The following is a 17,155-nucleotide window of genomic DNA, read 5'->3' on the forward strand; positions in this document are numbered from 1 at the left end:
GATGTAATTGACATACCTTAGTTTCACATGTACAGCATAATGATTCATTACTTATCTATATTGCAGAATAATCACCACAGGTCTAGCTGGCATCTGTCACTATACAGTTCCAGATTGGTTTTTTTCTTGTGATGAGAACTTTTTAAGATCTACTCTTAGGAACTTCCAGATTTACAATACTGTATATTTAACTATAATCATTATGCTGTGCATAATATCCCCATAACTTAATATCTTTAACTGGAAATTCGTGCCTTCTCACTACTTTAGCCTGTCTCACCTGCCCTCTGCCCTTGCCTCTGGCACCACTGGTCTGTTTTCCCTATCCAGGGGCTCAGTTTGTGATTTTCTGCATTTTAGATTCCATATGTATGTGAGATCAGATGATGTTTGTCATTCTCTGTGTGACTGACTTCACTAAGCATAATACCTTTATGATTCATTCATATTGTCACAAATAGCAGTATTTCAGATTTTTTCCTTTTTAATAGCTGAGTGGTACTCCATAGTGTGTGTATATACCATATCTTCTTGATGTACTCATCCACTAGTGGACATGGCTTGTTTCCATATCTTGGCTATTGTGAGTAATGCTGCAGGGAACATGGAAGATACATATATCTTTTTCCAGATTTGTTTTCTGAGAAGAAAAGTCTTTTGTTTGTTTTCTTTCCACAAATAGTGAGAAATCTCTTCTTTTTTTGTTTCTTCCTGGGAATGTTTGTGTTTTCAGTTTTGTTGTTGAGTCAGTTTTTAATGTACACAGTAGATGATTGAAAAAGGACAGGTTGATTGTTCTCTTAAGTGCATATTTTAGAATTTAAAATTAATAACTACTATATTTCAGAAATTCCTCTGATAGTGGTTCTTCTATCAATTAAAGCAAAGATTCTTGACTAGGAGGCATGGATAGATCGCAAAAGTTTGTATTAATTATTCACATAGTTGCCTGGCTCACATTTGGCTTTTAATAAATGATTGCTTTTTTCTCATTTTAATGCTATTTCTATAGAAAGATCATCTCAAATTAATAGAAAGTAAGGTGGAGAAAACGTCAGTGTTTAGAGATTTATATAGCACTTTTTTAATTGAGAGTTTAGATCTTGAACGTGGAAAAATTGTTTTGATTTGAGTGTTTTTCTCCTTAGGTCGATCAGAGCTAACATTCTTGTCACTTTCTGCATCATTTGTAGTTTCAGCTCAGGCTCCAAACTCTGCTATCACAGCTCAGACTGGAGTAGGGGTGGCATCCACAGTCCACCTGAACCCCATGCAGTTGATGACAGTGGATGCATCTCACGCTCGACATATCCAAGGGATCCAGCCAGCCCCCATCAGTACACAGGGGATCCAGCCAGCCCCCATTGGCACCCCGGGGATCCAGCCAGCCCCCATCGGGACACAGGGAATTCACTCAGCAACCCCCATCAGCACCCAAGGACTTCAGCCTGCACCAATAGGGACCCAGCAGCCTCAGCCGGAAGGAAAGACTTCAGGTACTTTTAATTTTTTACATGGAATTTGGTATGGAGAGAAAAGATACATAGGGTTTATATCATGGTTCTGCCACTTGCTGGTTTTGTGGTCTCAAGTAACCTCACTAAATCTTAGTTTCCTCTTTGGAATGTGAGTTGCTTAGAACTTACCTGTCAGGATCATTGTAAGCATTAGAAACTACATATGTAAATAGCTTAATACGCATTTACATGGGGGGGGAAGCGCTCTTAGTTGAGAGGGTACATTCACCCTTACAAAGGTAGTATTTACATTCCATTTTAGGATTTTCTTTTTCATTTTAATTTTTTTGGGTCACTGCGTAGCTTGTGGGATCTAGTTCTTCAACCAGGGATTGAATTCAGGCCCTAGCATTAGAAGCACAGAGTCCTAACCGCTAGACAGCCAAGGAATTTCCTAAGATTGTTTTTGGAGTTGTTTGTAAAGCATAAAGTTAAGATAGACTGGAATGTTAGTACCCTTAAGGAATTGAGAAGCGGTGATATTTTACAAAAAATCTATAGGAGAACATTTCTTGAAGTATGGTATGTACTTTATGTATCTTATTTATTAGTAATTATGATTGTAGAGCAAAGAAAAGTGGGTTTTGATCAGTAGGCTTTATAACTTCTCCCATTTTGCCATCTGCTTTTGTTCTTATCCCTCTGCTTGAAATTGGAAAGTCCTAACATGGGTACTCTTCAGTGTGGTAGTCTAATCATTGTTCTTTGTCTTGTGTGACATTTTAGTAATGTTACTTCTGTTTCCTTCTTCTCCTTGTTCTCTCCTGCCCCCTCTGTGTCCTCTAGCAGTGGTGTTGGCGGATGGAGCCACAATTGTAGCCAACCCTATCAGCAACCCATTCAGTGCTGCTCCAGCAGCAACAACTGTGGTGCAGACTCACAGCCAGAGCGTGAGCACCAACGCTCCAGCCCAGGGCTCATCCCCACGGCCAAGCATACTCCGAAAGAAACCTGCCACAGATGGGTGAGTAGACTCAGAAGTGTCAAATGACACCTCTAGTTCTGGATATCATTGGTATAAACCGTAGGCACTAATCCAGTGCTGTAGCAAACTCAATTTCTGCCAAAATAACTTGCCGACCAGGTTGTTCAGTAGAGCCTTACTGAGCTCAGACTGTAAGATGGTAAGAATCCAGGGTTCAGTTGGGTGTCAGTTTGTAAACATCTGTTGCATATTAATTACTTTGAGAGTTCTCTGTGGTTCTGAGAGTTTAATGCTGGAACCCCTAGCTTGTACTGAATTTTTCGGGCCTATCTAGTTAGGCACAGTAATGTGTGCTGTCTGTTTTTTCCTCGTTATCCTAAATGAATTGTAGCTTCAGGCAAGCAGTGTTCCAAGTAAGTGTATTAAGGGTCAGATTTAGTAGCAGATAGTGTTCCCTGTTGTCATAGAAGCTTCTGAGTTGGTGGGTCGTCGGCGAGAAGATACGTGCTCTGCTGTGAAACAGAGATCCAAGTCTTTGTCTTTTAATAAATACTAAGTCTGTTCATGATAAAGTAACCTTATCAAGGAAAATGCAAGGCAGAGCCTGTAATGAAGATGGCAGATTGAACATGCTCTTCTTAATTTCTCCTCCTGTCAAAACCCCACAGAACTTTTAGTAAAGAGGCTTTTTTAAAAGATCATAAATATATAGGGATGGGGAGAATAGGAGAAGACTCAACAGCAATAAGACTTGGAGGCTAGAAAGCAGATAGGCAAGCACTCACTCACTCCCTTAGCAGTGAGAATGGTGGATGTTAAGTCTGCAGAGAACAATTGAGAACCATCCTCATTTAAATTGTAAATCTTCAGAAGAACCAGAAACAGGAAGAACTGAGGGTGAAAGGAAGCTCGGCTGAAATCTTCTGAAAAGTGGTTAGGGCCCTGCCTTGTCTGCCCACACAACAGATCTGTGCTGTGCGTCCTCCCCAGCCCCACCCCCCACCCCCCCCCCCCCCCCCGCCCCAGGGAACTCTGCAGGTGGCCCGCTAGGATCAGCCAGCGCAGCAGAGGACAGGGCACTGTACCAGAAGCAGACTAGATGGCCTGGACAGCATGGCGTGTTGAGACTGCCTGTCCACTTCTCCCATTTGGCTGCCACAACCCTGGCAATTAAAGAGAAATTGAGACGAGGACTCTACTCTCCTAGGGCCCATCAGCCCGATGGGAAGGATCTAAAAATACCTACACTAGGGATTTAAGGACCCTTCAGACAGGGATCAGGTCACCCTTAAGGTAGACAAACCCTGCCACAAGCTCAGAGCATCCCATCAGCTTTTTAGTCCTCCTCCATCATGAGCATGCAGCCCAGCATATGAGGTGCCTGCTGGGGATTCTAACAATACAAGATAGAAACCACTGAAAAAGACAGTTTGAAAGATGCAAAGGCTAGGCAAAGAGAATAAAACTAAAAACTTAAGAAAGCATGAACAGAGACAGACACCGTCAGTGCCATCTTCAAAGGACAAAAAAAAACTGCATCCATCAGACGGGAAGGCCATGATTCTCAAAGGTAACAGTCAGAGAACAAGAGTGTGTCCTGAACTTAGAAGTGTGAGAGCAGAAATTGAAAACTCAGTAGAGAAGTTGAAATGTAAAACTGAGGAGATCTCTCAGTAGAACAGAAAGACAAAAGGGGAGAAAATACCAAAAAATTAAAGCACCAGTTGAGGAGAATCCTGCCTTGGAAGAGGAGGGATCATAGTAAATTACCAGAACTGAAGAGTAAGCGTTTCCTGATTTAACAAACCACAAAATGCTTGGCGCGGTATGTGCAGTAGACACACACTGGCTCCAGGATAAAATATTTAGAAGCTTCATAACACGGGACGCAGGAGACCTGCCTTTCTCCCACGCTTTGTCGTGTCCAAAGGCCCTTCTTCTGCACCTTCCGTGATGACCTGTTACCATCCAAGCCCCCTGCGGCCTGGCTTCTCTGAACGTGGCTTTTTGCTCTAACTGGGTCCTGGCTCTTCTCTGGGGTCTCAGTGGCCTTTTCCTCAACTCTCCCCAGAGTGGTGGCTGTCTCTTCCTCCCCATCCCTCCCTGTCGCTCGCTGTGCCTGGAGATGGGGTGACGGTCCTCTTGGCGCCTCGTCGCCACCCTCAGTCCACTCCTCCTCATCAGCAGATATGCTTCCTGGTCTGTATTTAAATTTCATAAAATTTGCTATTGAAAAAGTAGTTTCACATAACCAAGTTCATCTAGACACACTGAAAAGTTTTCCAATAAGTGGATCAAATACCAGTTTTAATTTTTTATGTTTTTTTTAATGTTTCTTTTATTGTGGTAAAAGTCACATAATACAAAACATACTATTTTAACCATATTTAACGTACATTTCAGTGGCATTAAATACATTCACATTGTTGTGCAGCTCTCACCATTATCCACCTCCCCGATTTTCACCTTAAACTGAAGCTGTCTCCACTAAATACTAACTCCCCATTCCCCCTGTCCCTTCACCCTTACAGTGCCTTCACCTCCTGGCCCCTGGCATTACCAGTGTACTTTCTAACTCTGTGAATTTGACTGTTCTAGTCAAATACCAGCTTTTAAATTCAAATTAACTTCAGTGAAACATTCTTTACCGTCTGAGCCGCCAGGGAAGCCCCAAATGAAACTTTCTTAAAAGTCCTGCTGGTCACTTGCATTTACTGCCTTTCAAGTGTTTAGTGGCCCCATGTGACTGGCAGCCACCTTGTTGGGACAGAGTCAGGTTTGATTTAGAGACTGTGTGTGTCCTTCAGAAGGTACCTACTGGCTGGCTGTCATACTTTCTTTAACATAAAGAGAAATTTGACATTTCCCAGCTCTGTGGCCTCTCCGTTGCTTGAATGTGTCCCTTGCATCCACCCTTCCGTAGCAGAGCACCCCCAGGAGCGCAAGCATTCCACAGCTCAGAAGTTTAGCAGCATTTTCTGTACCCCAGTGGCCCACAGCCTGCCTCCTTCCACGCCCCTGGCAGCAGAACTGTGACTCAACAAGACCCAGCTGGGAGCCTGCAGCCTCTTGGTCCTTAACCACCCTTTCACTCTTCTAACTGCCTTTCCTGACATCTTTGTCTGCTCTCCCTGGTTCAGAGTCTGTGGTCCGTTGCAGTCATTCCCTTGCATCCATCCTCAGGTTCCTTACCCTCCTCTTCGCTTTGTCAAAACCAGAGTTAAGTCCTGATTTGTGTTAGGCTGCCTGCATATGTGCAGCAGTGTGTTAGGGAGCACCACACTGCCTGGTCCTGCCTAACGTCACACACTTCCACTGGGATCTCATGGTGGACCAGCACTGTCTGCTTTCTTCCACCGCCCTTCCAGACAACCAGGTATCTCTGTTCTTTTCCAGGCTTCCACAGCTTCTCCCCACATTCACTAGTAGCTAATGAAAGTGCCACCTACTTTCTTGAGAAAATGGCAACAAACGCAAGAGAACTTCATAAACTAGCTGTCACATCCTACCTGCCAGCCTCTTCTCCCCACTCCACCTCCATTTCCCAGTACAGGTGGGCCCCAGGAGTGTCTCTTCAGAGCTCTCGTCACAACCTTTGTCACCTCTTCCAGCTCCAGCTCTTCTCTCTCTATCCTCCTTCATTGGTTTTTTCTTGCACATCCCACCTACCAGCCTCTTTCCCCACTCCACCTCCATTTCCCAGTACAGGTGAGTTCCAGGGGTGCCTCTTCAGAGCTCTGATGACAACCTTTCTTACCTACTCCAGCTCCAGTTCTTCTCTCTCTTCCTTCATCAGTTTTTTCTTGCAAGTGGGTTATTCACATAAAAAGTATAATCTTGCTGTCTGTTCTTCCATCTTAAAAAAAAAATTCTTCTATTAGGCCACTTTCCTCCATTCTCTACCCCATTTTATTTCTCCTGTTTGCAATGAAAATAAAGGAGTTGTCTCTGTTTGCCAGCACTACTTCTTCCAGTCTCTCTCTTTCTCTTTCAGCATTTTCAGTGATGTATAGGAAACTGTGCAGATAATGTATGTACAGTGTAATGACTTAGCACAAAGGGAACCCAATGTACATCTGTGTGATTACCAGTACTTCCTCCCAGAGGTTACTAAGCAGTTTCTCTTCTTACCCTCTTTTGCCTCTTTCTGAGTTCCCATAGAATCATATATGTATTTTTGTGACTCTGTCATCTTTCACTTGGTTTTGGACAATTCATCCATGTTACTACATGTGATTGTAACTTTTCATTGTTGTTTAAAATACCCTTATATAAGAATAGCATCATTTATCCATGGATCTTTGGGTTTTTTCCAGTTTGGGGCTGTAATGTTATCCCAACATCTTTGTACATCACCTTTGATGTGTCCATAAATGTGGTACCCCAGAAGGGATTTGCTGGGATGTAGAAGGCAATGGCACCCCACTCCAGTACTCTTGCCTGGAAAATCCCATGGGCGGAGGAGCCTGGAAGGCTGCAGTCCGTGGGGTCGCTGAGGGTCGGACACAACTGAGCGACTTCACTTTCACTTTTTACTTGCATGTATTGGAGAAGGAAATGGCAACCCACTCCAGTGTTCTTGCCTGGAGAATCCCAGGGACGGGGGAGCCTGGTAGGTTGCCGTCTATGGGTCGCACAGAGTCAGACACAACTGGAGCGACTTAGCAGCAGTAGCAGCAGCAGTCTGTGCTCATGTTCAGATCTAACAGGTAACGCCAGCAGTTTGTTGAGGTTTTATACCCATTTGCACTCTCACTAGCAGTGGAATCATTGCCTTTGTCATCACCAACACTTGTTATTTGGCACCCTTTGTAAGTTTGGGCATTCTGTACATTTATAGTATATCTCTTTATGGGTTTGCAGGGGGAGTTGTGTGTTTTCTGGGGTGAGTGGAGTTGGTCTTGCTTTTTTATTTTTATGTGGAAAGTTTAAACATAATACAAATTTGAACATAAGAATTTATTCCCATAATCCAGCTTCAGTTATTAACTTAGTCCGTGTTTCATCTGTATGCCTATCCACTCCCTTTTTTACCGGCTCTTTTGTCCCATGGAGTTTTCCCTTTCCCCCGCCATCTCTTTCCCTGAATTTGTCAGTTGTATCCCCATTGTATTAGTTTCCTTAGGGCTGCTATAACAAATTATCACAAGTTTGGTGGTTTGAAACAACGCAAGTTTATTCTCACAGCACGATGCCTAGAAGTCCCTTCTCAGGGAAATCCACTCTGCCTCTTCCCATTGTCTGCTGGTGGTTGGCAGGCCTCTGCGTTGCTTTGCCTGTGGATGCACCACTCCAGTCTCTGTTTCCATATTCACATGCCCTTGCCTCTGTCTGTCTCAGATCTCCATCTCCTTTCTGTTACATCAGTCATTGGATTTAGGACCAGCCCTATAACTTTTTTGTTGTTCAGTCGCCAAGTTGTGTCCTACTGTTCGTGACCCTGTGGACTGCAGCACGCAAGACTCCTCTGACATCCACTGTCTCCCGGAGTTTGCTCAAATTCATGTCCATTGAGTAGGTGATGCCACCTAACCATCCCATCCTCTGTTCCCCCTTCTCCTTTGACCTACAGTCTTACCCAGCATCAGGGTCTTTTCTAAAAGACTCTAAGTCTAGAATGATCTTATGTCAAGATCCCTAACTTAGTTACATTTGCAAAGACCCTATGTTTTTATATTCACAAGCACCAGGAATTAGGACTCCAGTGGCTCATTTTAGGGAACACAGTCCATGCCCCCCTCTCCCATCGCTAGTTTCACTTATTCTCCTCCGCGTTTTCCAAGTTGTTACTTTAATCTAAAGGCTTGGTTTTTCCCCCCGTTTAGCAAAATTCCTTTATAAGTTGGCAGTTTAGTGTTTTGTTGTTTAGTTGCTAAGTCACATCCAACTATTTTTGTAACCCAATGGACTGTTGCCCACCAGGCTCCTCTGTCCATGGATTTTCCTAAGCAAAAATACTGGAATAGGTTGCCATTTCCTTCTCCAGAGGATCTTCCCGACCCAGGAATGAAATCCACATATCCTGTGTACAGGTGGATCTTTGTCCCTGGCCACCTGGGAAGCCTGGTGTTAGTATTATACCAGGAGAAATATGCTGTCTGCCGTTCACCCTTTTTTGAGATATTAACAGTCTTGATGATCATTATCTGAATTCATTGCATTGCAGAATGGTATGTTCTCATTCTAGACGTGTTCTCTCAAACCAATTCTCTTCTAGCATTTGCTTCTACCACTCTGCCAGAATTACACATCAGGATCATTGATGATTTCCATAGCACTAAGCTGTGGTCTGAGCCGCATGTGGCCTCTCTACTACATTACACATTTGATCACTAACTATCTTAATTGACTTTTTTCACTCAGCTTCCATTAACTTGCTTAGGTCAGTATGAATACATAGGTGTAATAATGATTGTGAATACTAAACGAATTTAAATTTTAAGTACAAAGGAAATGTGTAGGTAGAAAGTAGAAGAAGTAGGTAAGAATCAAAATAGTTGCTTCCTGAAGAGAGACAGGCAGGAACTGATGAAGGATGGGAAAGAGATCGGCTGTGTTTTGTTAAAAGCTCTTTAGTACTATTTGACTTTTTAAATAATGTGCCTTTACTACATTGACAAAACTTTTCAATCCATTAAAAAGTACCTGACAACATAGTGCTTTAATTTTACCGTAGATCCATGTAGCAGATGTGTCATTCTTATCCTTCGAATGCCCTCAGACTCTTGTATTCTGGGTTTGTCTCTTGTCTCTTCTAGAATGGCAGTGCGGAAAACCCTCATTCCCCCTCAGCCTCCTGACGTGGCCAGCCCTCGCGTGGAGAGCTCTATGCGGAGTACGTCTGGGTCGCCCAGGCCTGCAGGGTGAGCACATAATTGAGGACAGGACAGTCTAGTAACATGCGACAAACTTCACATAATTTGTCTGTGTGCATCTGAAAAACCCATTTTCTAAGCTGTGTGATCTGGACACATTTCTCAACCTCTCTGGTCCTTAATTTCCTTATTTATGAAATGGGCATACTTATAACATCTTCCTCATAGGATTCCTGTGTATTCACAGCACTTAGAATAGAGCCTGCCTCATAGTAAGCACCCAGTTCCTGTTGCTATCAAAAATGGCATTAAGACGACAGTTAATACATGCTATTTTATTTATCTTCTTAATTCTAAAAGTAGTATTTTGGAAAAGAAAATGAGACAATATAAAAATTAAGTATAAAGTAAAAATCTTTGTCCCATTCTCCACTCACCTCTCTAGTCCCACTCCCCAGAGTAATTTGTTACTGTTTTAGCCTCTGAGTCTTTGCAACCCCATGGACTATATAGCCTGCCAGGTTCCTCTGTCCATGGGATTTTCCAGGCAGGAATAGTGGAGTGGGGTTGCCATTTCCTTCTCCAGGGGATCTTCCCATCCCAGGGATTGAACCTGCATCTCCTGCATTGGCAGGCAGATTCTTTAACACTGAGCCACCTGGAAAGCACCCCCAGAGTAATATTAATTGGTTAAAGTTTTGTTAAGTATCTTTCCACATACGTGTGTAGATAGGCTGATAAGTTCTTAAAAATAAGATTTTATTGATTGTTTATTATATGGCATTTTTTACTTATATCAGTAATATCTTACTGTGTTAATATATTTAGATCTACTTCTTCATAAAACTCATTCAAAAAATTATGAATGCCGTGTGTGTACTAAGTATCATTTCAGAATCCAGGGAAGTAAAAGTGACTGAAACAAAGGGTCCATTCCTTAAGCTTGCCGTCTTGTGAATGTAGAGAAGTAATAAATATGTGAAGAAAAAGAAACCAATGTAAAAGGAATATAAGTGATGGGAGAAGGGGTGATGACTTACAGGAAGGCTTCTCTGAGCATAGGTTTTAAGAGCCACGTGTTCCCTGATGTAAGACTGTGTTGGGCAGAGGAAAGAGCCGAGACCTGGTCTTTGATGTAGGAGTACTTGCAGTCACCATTTTGTACATTAGTGCAAAAATGTACAAATAACCATGTAATCAGAAACTGTACATGGTTACTTATAATTTTTTTGTGACCTTAAAAACATTTGTGAAAATATTAAAAACGCTCTTCCTATTTCTCTAGGGAATCTCTGTGGCCTAGGGATCAAACCTGGGTCTCTTGTGTTGCAGGCAGCTTCTTTACCATCTGAGCCACTGGTTCAGTTCAGTTCAGTTCAGTCGCTCAGTCGTGTCCAGCTCTTTGCGACCCCGTGAATCGCAGCACGCCAGGCCTCCCTGTCCGTCACCAATTCCCAGAGTTCACTCAGACTCACGTCCATCAAGTCAGTGATGCCATCCAGAGAAGCCTATAATATATAGGGAAATAGAAAAAAAAATAATAATAAAACTAAAATTTACTTAGTACACTGTAATTTGAACATCAGAAGCACTGAGACATTAGAACATTAAAATGTTTTATTTCTTTGTAAAAACTCATCAAGAGTTCACCCTCTGTATCCGAGGGTATAAACACATGCTGAGCATCCACAAGTTTGGTATCTGGATTTTCATATCCCCTGGGGGATGAGTACTAAGGGACTTAATTGGAATTCAACTTAATTGGAACAGTGCTTGCCTTATTCACATTATATAATTTGTGCAAGAGTCCTGTGCTTTAGTGAATTGTCATATTGCTTTCTAAATTTGGATCTGCCCTGACATTTTATCTTTTGTATTTTCATTATTGTAAATTTTCTCCATGAGTTCCTTTAATGTGAGGTTTTTGCCAGTATCACTTACAGGGATAGCTTATCTACCTTAACTAATCCTTGGAATCTTTGTGCACATTTCATAGTAGCATCTTTATCCTTGCTAGTGCAGATAAAGATTTCTCTTTGGAGAAATGTGTATTTAGGCTGTTAGGTGTTTTGAGCTGTTAGTAAATTTTGCGATGTATCAGTCGCATCGTTTGCAAATATTTTCTCCCAGTCTGAGGGTTGTCTTTTCATTTTGTTTGTTGTTTCCTTTGCTGTGCAGAAACTTTTGGGTTTAAGTAGATCCCATTTGTATATTTTTGTTTTTACTTCCATTACTGTGGGAGACAGATCAAATAAGATAATGCTGTGATTTATGTCAGAGAGTGTTCTGCCTATGTTTTCCTCTAGGAGTTACATAGTGTCCAGTTTCACATTTAGGTCTTTAACCTATTTTGAGCTTATTTTTGTGTATGGAGTTAAGGAATGATCTAATTTCATTTTTTAAACATGTGTGTCACTGTTTTCCCAGCACCGTTTGTTGAAGAGACTGTTTTTCCAACGTTGTGCACTCTTGCCTCCTTTGTCATAGGTTAATTGACCACAGGTGCGTGATCTTATTTTTGGGTTTCTGTCCTGATCCATTGATCTGTAATTCTGTTTTTGTGCCAGGACCTTACTGTTTGGATGACTAGTTTTGTAGTATAATCTGAAGTCAGGAGTTTGATTCCTCCGGCTCCATTTTCTTTCTCAAGATTGCTTTGGCTATTCGGGGTCTTTTGTGTCTCCAAACAAATTTTGAGATTTTTGTTCTAGTTCTGTGAAAAATGCCATTGCTAATTTGATAGGGATTGCATTGAATCTGTAAATTGCCTAGAGTAGTTCAGTCATTTTGACGATATTGATTCTTCCAATCCACGATCATGGTATATCTTTCCATCTGTTTATGTCTTCTTCAGTTTCTTTCCTCAACATCTTATACTTTTCCGAGTACTTATACTTTTGTTTCCTTAGGTGGGTTTATTCATAGGTATTTCATTCTTTATGAGGTGGTGGTAAATGGAATTGTTTCCTGAATTTTCTCTTTCTAATCTTTTGTTGTTAGTGTATAGAAATGCAACAGATTGCTGCGTGTTAATTTTGTAACCTGCAAGTTTACCAGATTCATTGATGAGTTCTAGTAGTTTTCTGGTAGCATCTTTAGGATCTTCTGTGTATAGTATCATGTCATTTTGTCAACAGTGACAGTTTAACAACTTCTTTTCCAATTTGGATTCCCTTTACTTCCTTTTCTTTCCTGATTACTGTAGCTAAGACTCCCAAAATTATGTTGAATAAAAGAAGTGAGAGTAGAATCCTTGTCTTATTCCTGGTTTTAGAGGGAATGCTTTCAGCTTTTCACCACTGAATATGATGCTAGTTGTAGGTTTGTCGTATATGGCCTTTATTATGTTAAGATATCGGAGAAGGCAGTGGCACCCCACTCCAGTACTCTTGCCTGGAAAATCCCATGGACGGAGGAGCCTGATAGGCTGCAGTCCATGGGGTCGCTGAGGGTCAGACACAACTGAGCGACTTTACTTTCACTTTTCACTTTTGTGCATTGGAGAAGGAAATGGCAGCCCACTCCAGTGTTCTTGCCTGGAGAATCCCAGGGACGGGGAGCCTGGTGGCCTGCCGTCTATGGGGTCACACAGAGTCGGACATGACTGAAGCGACTTAGCAGCAGCAGCATGTTAAGATATGTACCCTCTTTGCCCACTTTCTGGTTTTGGTATTAGGGTGTGATGGTGACCTCAAAAATGAGTTTGAAAGTGTTCCTTCCTCTGCAGTTTTTGGAAACAGTTTCAGAAGGATAGATGTTAACTTTTCTCTAAATGTTTGATTAAATTTGCCTGTGAAGCAATCAGGTCCTGAACTTTCATTTATTGGGGGGTTTTTAATCACAATTTCAATTTCGTTGCTTTTGATTGGTTTGTCCTTTTCTTCCAGGTTGTCCGTTTTGTTGGCACACTGTTTCTCATAGTAGTCTCATGATTCTCGGTATTTCTGTGGAGTCAGTTGTAATGTCTCCTTTTTCATTTCTAATTTTATTAATGTAAGTCCTCTCCCTTTTTTTCTTCATGAGTCCTACTAAAAGTTTATCGATTTTATCTTTTCAAAGAACCAACTTTTAATTTCATTGATGTTTGCGATTGTTTTTGTCTCTATTTCATTTATTTCTGCTATGATCTTTATGATTTCTTTCCTTCTGCCAACTTTAGATTTTGTTTGTTTTTCTTTCTCTAGGGGTTTTAGGTGTAAGGTTATGTAGTTTATTTGAGATTATTCTTTTTTTGTGAGGTAACATTATACTGCTATAAACTTCCCTCTTAGAGCTCCTTTTGCTGCATCCCATAAGTTTTGTGCTTTAGTTTGCATTTGTCTCTAAGTATTATTTTATTTTCTCTAAATTTCCTCAGTGATCCCATTGCTTGTTTAGTAGCATGTTGTTTAGCTGCCATGTGTTTGTGTTTTTTATAGTTCTTTTCTTGTACTTTATTTCTGATTTCATAGCAGTTGTGATCAGAAAAGATGTTTGATATGATTTCAGTTTTCATAAATTTACCAAGGCTCACCTTGTGATCCAACAAGTGGTCAGTCCTGAAGAATGTTCCATGTGCACTTGAGAAGAATGTGTATCTGCTGCTTTTGGTTGGAATGCTCTGTGAATATTAATTAAGTCCATCTGATCTAACGTGTCGTTTAAAGCCTGAGTTTCTTTATTAATTTTCTACCAGATAATCTGTCCGTTGTTGAAAGTGGGGTTTTAAACTACCCCACTATTGTTGTGTTACTGTCGATTTATCCCTTTATAGTTGTTGGTATTTGCCTTACATACTGAGGTGTTCCTATGTTGAGTGCATATGTATTTATAGTTGTTATATTGTCTTCTTGGATTGAACCCTTGAACATTATGCAGTGTCCTTCTTTTTCTCTTATAACAATATTTGTTTTAAAGTTTGTCTGATACAAATATTGTTACTCCACCTTTCTTATGATTCCCATTTGCATGGAATACTTTTTGCCATCTCCTTAATTTCAGTCTGTAAGTGTCCCTAGGTCTCACATGGGTCTTGTTTTTATTTTCATCCAACCAGTCTTTTGTCTTTTAGTTGGTGCATTTAATCCATTTACTCTAAGGCAATTATCAATATATATGATTCTATTGTTGGTTCAGTAGCTAAGTCTTGTCTGACTTCTTGAAACACGATGGAATGCAACATTCCAGGCCTCCCTATCCATCACCAACTCCCAGAGTTTACTCAGATTCATGTCCCATTGAGTCGGTGATGCCATCCAACCATCTCATCCTCTGTCATCCCCTTCTCCTCCCACCTTCAGTCTTTCCCAGCGTCAGGGTCTTTTCAAATGAGTCAGTTCTTTGCATCCGGTGGCCAAAGCATTGGAGCTTCAGCTTCAGCACCAGTCCCTCCAGTGAATATTCAGGGTTGATTTCCTTTAGGATTCACTGGTTTGATCTCCTTGCAGTCCAAGGAACTCTCAGGAATCTTCTCCAGCACCATATTTTGAAGGCATCAGTTCTTCGGTGTCAGCCTTCTGTATGGTCCAACTCTTAAATCCATACATAACTACTGGAAAAACCATAGCTTTGCCTATACTGACCTTTGTCGGCAAAGTGATGCCTTTGCTTTTTAATATACTGTCTAGGTTTGTCACAGCTGTCCTTCTAAGAACAAGTGTCTTTAAATTTTGTGGCTGCAGTCACTGTCCTCAGTGATTTTGGGAGCCCAGGAAAATAAACTGTGCCACTATTTTCCACTTTCTCCCCCTCTGTTTGCCATGAAGTGATGGGACCTGATGCCATGATCTTAATATTTTGAATGTTGAGTTTTAAGCCAGCTCTTTCACTCTCTTCTTTCACCTCCATCAAGAGGGTCTTTAGTTCTTCTTCACTTTCTGCCATTGGAGTGATATTATCTGCATATGTGAGGTATTTCTCCCAGCGATCTTGATTCCAGCTTGGTATTCATCCAGCCCAGCATTTTGCACGATGTACTCTGCCTATAAGTTAAATAGCAGGGTGACATTATACATCCTTTATGTACTCATTTCCCAAATTTGAACGTCCATTGTTCCATGTCCATTTCTAAGTGTTGCTTCTTGACCTGCAAATAGGTTTCTCAGGAGACAAGTGTAGTGGTCTGGTATTCTTTAAGAATTTTCCATAGTTTGTTGTGATCCACACAGCCAAAGGCTTTAGCATTGTCAGTGAAGCAGAAGTACTTTTTTTTGGAATTCCCTTGCATTTTCTGTGATCCAGCATATGTTGCCAATTTGATCTCTGGTTCCTCTATCTTTTCTAAATCTAGCTTGTACATCTGGAAATTCTTGATTTATGTGGTGTTGACGCCTAGCTTGAAGGATTTTGAGTATTACTTTGCTAGCATGTGAAATGAGTGCAATTGTATGGTGGTTTGAACATTTTTGGCATTTTCTTTCTTTGGGATTAGAATGAAAACTGATCTTTTCCAGTCCTGTGACCACTGCTGAGTTTTCCAAATCTGCTGGTATATTGAGTGCAACACTTTTTAACAGCATGGTATTTTAGGATTTAAAATAGCTCAGCTGAAATTTCATCACCTGAACTAGCTTTGTTCATAGTAATGCTTCCTAAGACTCACTTGACTTCACACTTCAAGATGCCTAGATCTAGGTGAGTGATCACACCATCATGGTTATCCAGGTCATTAAAGACCTTTTTTGTATAGTTCTTCTGTGTATTTGTGCCACCTTTTCTTAATCTCTTTGCTTCTGTTAGGTCCTTGCCTTTCTGTCCTTTATTGTGCCCATCTTTATATGAAATGTTCCCTTGCTATCTCTAATTTTCTTGAAGAGATCTCTAGTCTTTCCCATTCTATTGTTTTCCTCTGTTTCTTTGCATTGTTCACTTAAGGCTTTCTTATCTCTCTTTGCTATTCTCTGGAACTCTGCATTCAGTTGGGTGTATCTTTCACTTTCCCCTTTACCTTTCACTTCTCTTCTATTTTCAGCTATTTATAAGACCTCAACCAGTTTGCCTTCTTGTACTTCTTTTTCTTTGGGATGGTTTGGTCGCCACCTATTGTACCTGGTTACAAACCTCCATCAATAGTTCTTCAGGCAGTCTGTCCTTCAGGCAGTCTGTCTGTCAAGTCTAATCCCTTGAATCTCTTTGTCACCTCCATTGTATAATCATAAGGGATTTGATTTAGGTCATACGCCAAAGAATTGATGCTTTTGAACTGTGGTGTTGGAGAAGACTCTTGAGAGTCCCTTGGACTGCAAGGATATCCAACCAGTCCATTCTAAAGGAGATCAGCCCTGGGATTTCTTTGGAAGGAATGATGCTAAAGCTGAAACTCCAGTACTTTGGCCACCTCATGTGAAGAGTTGACTCATTGGAAAAGACTCTGATGCTGGGATGGATTGGGGGCAGGAGGAGAAGGGGATGACAGAGGATGAGATGGCTGGATGGCATCATTGACTCGATGGACGTGAGTCTGAGTGAACTCCGGGAGTTAGTGATGGACAGGGAGGCCTGGCATGCTGTGATTCGTGGGGTCACAAGGAGTCGGACACGACTGAGCGACTGAACTGAAACTGAACTGAACTGAATGGTTTAGTGGTTTTTCCCTACTTTCTTCAATTTAAACCTGAATTGTTCAATAAGGAGCTCATGATTGGAACCACAGACAGCTCCATGTCTTGTTTTTGCTGAGTGTATAGAGTTTCTCCATCTTTGACTGCAAAGAATATTATCAGTCTAATTTCAGTATTGACCATCTGGTGATGTCCATGTGTAGTCACCTCTTGTGTTGACGGAAGAGGGTGTTTGTTATGACCAGTGTTTTTTCTTGGCAAAACTCTGTTAGCCTTTGCCCTGCCTCATTTTATACTCCAGGGCCAAGCTCCTGTTATTCCAGGTATCTCTTGGCTACCTCCTTTTGCATTCAAATCCCC

At 41.3% G+C, this 17,155-nt stretch overlaps 1 protein-coding gene across 9 annotated transcripts in view; it reads left to right on the forward strand.

The window, feature by feature from the left end:
* Positions 1-17,155, forward strand: part of SAP130 (Sin3A associated protein 130) — a 78,093-nt gene that overhangs the window by 36,074 nt on the left and 24,864 nt on the right. For 3 of the 9 annotated variants that reach the window (XM_027554558.1, XM_027554574.1, XM_027554583.1), the window contains exons 13-15: positions 1,194-1,496; positions 2,307-2,481; positions 9,201-9,305. In XM_027554558.1, coding sequence (XP_027410359.1) covers positions 1,194-1,496; positions 2,307-2,481; positions 9,201-9,305 — 583 coding nt within the window. Of the gene's footprint in view, positions 1-1,193; positions 1,497-2,303; positions 2,482-9,200; positions 9,306-17,155 lie in introns of all 9 variants that reach the window. The other 6 variants (XM_027554539.1, XM_027554566.1, XM_027554547.1 and 3 more) reach the window with 3 other exon arrangements.

This window comes from Bos indicus x Bos taurus, chromosome 2 (assembly GCF_003369695.1).
Source record: "Bos indicus x Bos taurus breed Angus x Brahman F1 hybrid chromosome 2, Bos_hybrid_MaternalHap_v2.0, whole genome shotgun sequence".
NCBI lineage: Eukaryota > Metazoa > Chordata > Mammalia > Artiodactyla > Bovidae > Bos > Bos indicus x Bos taurus.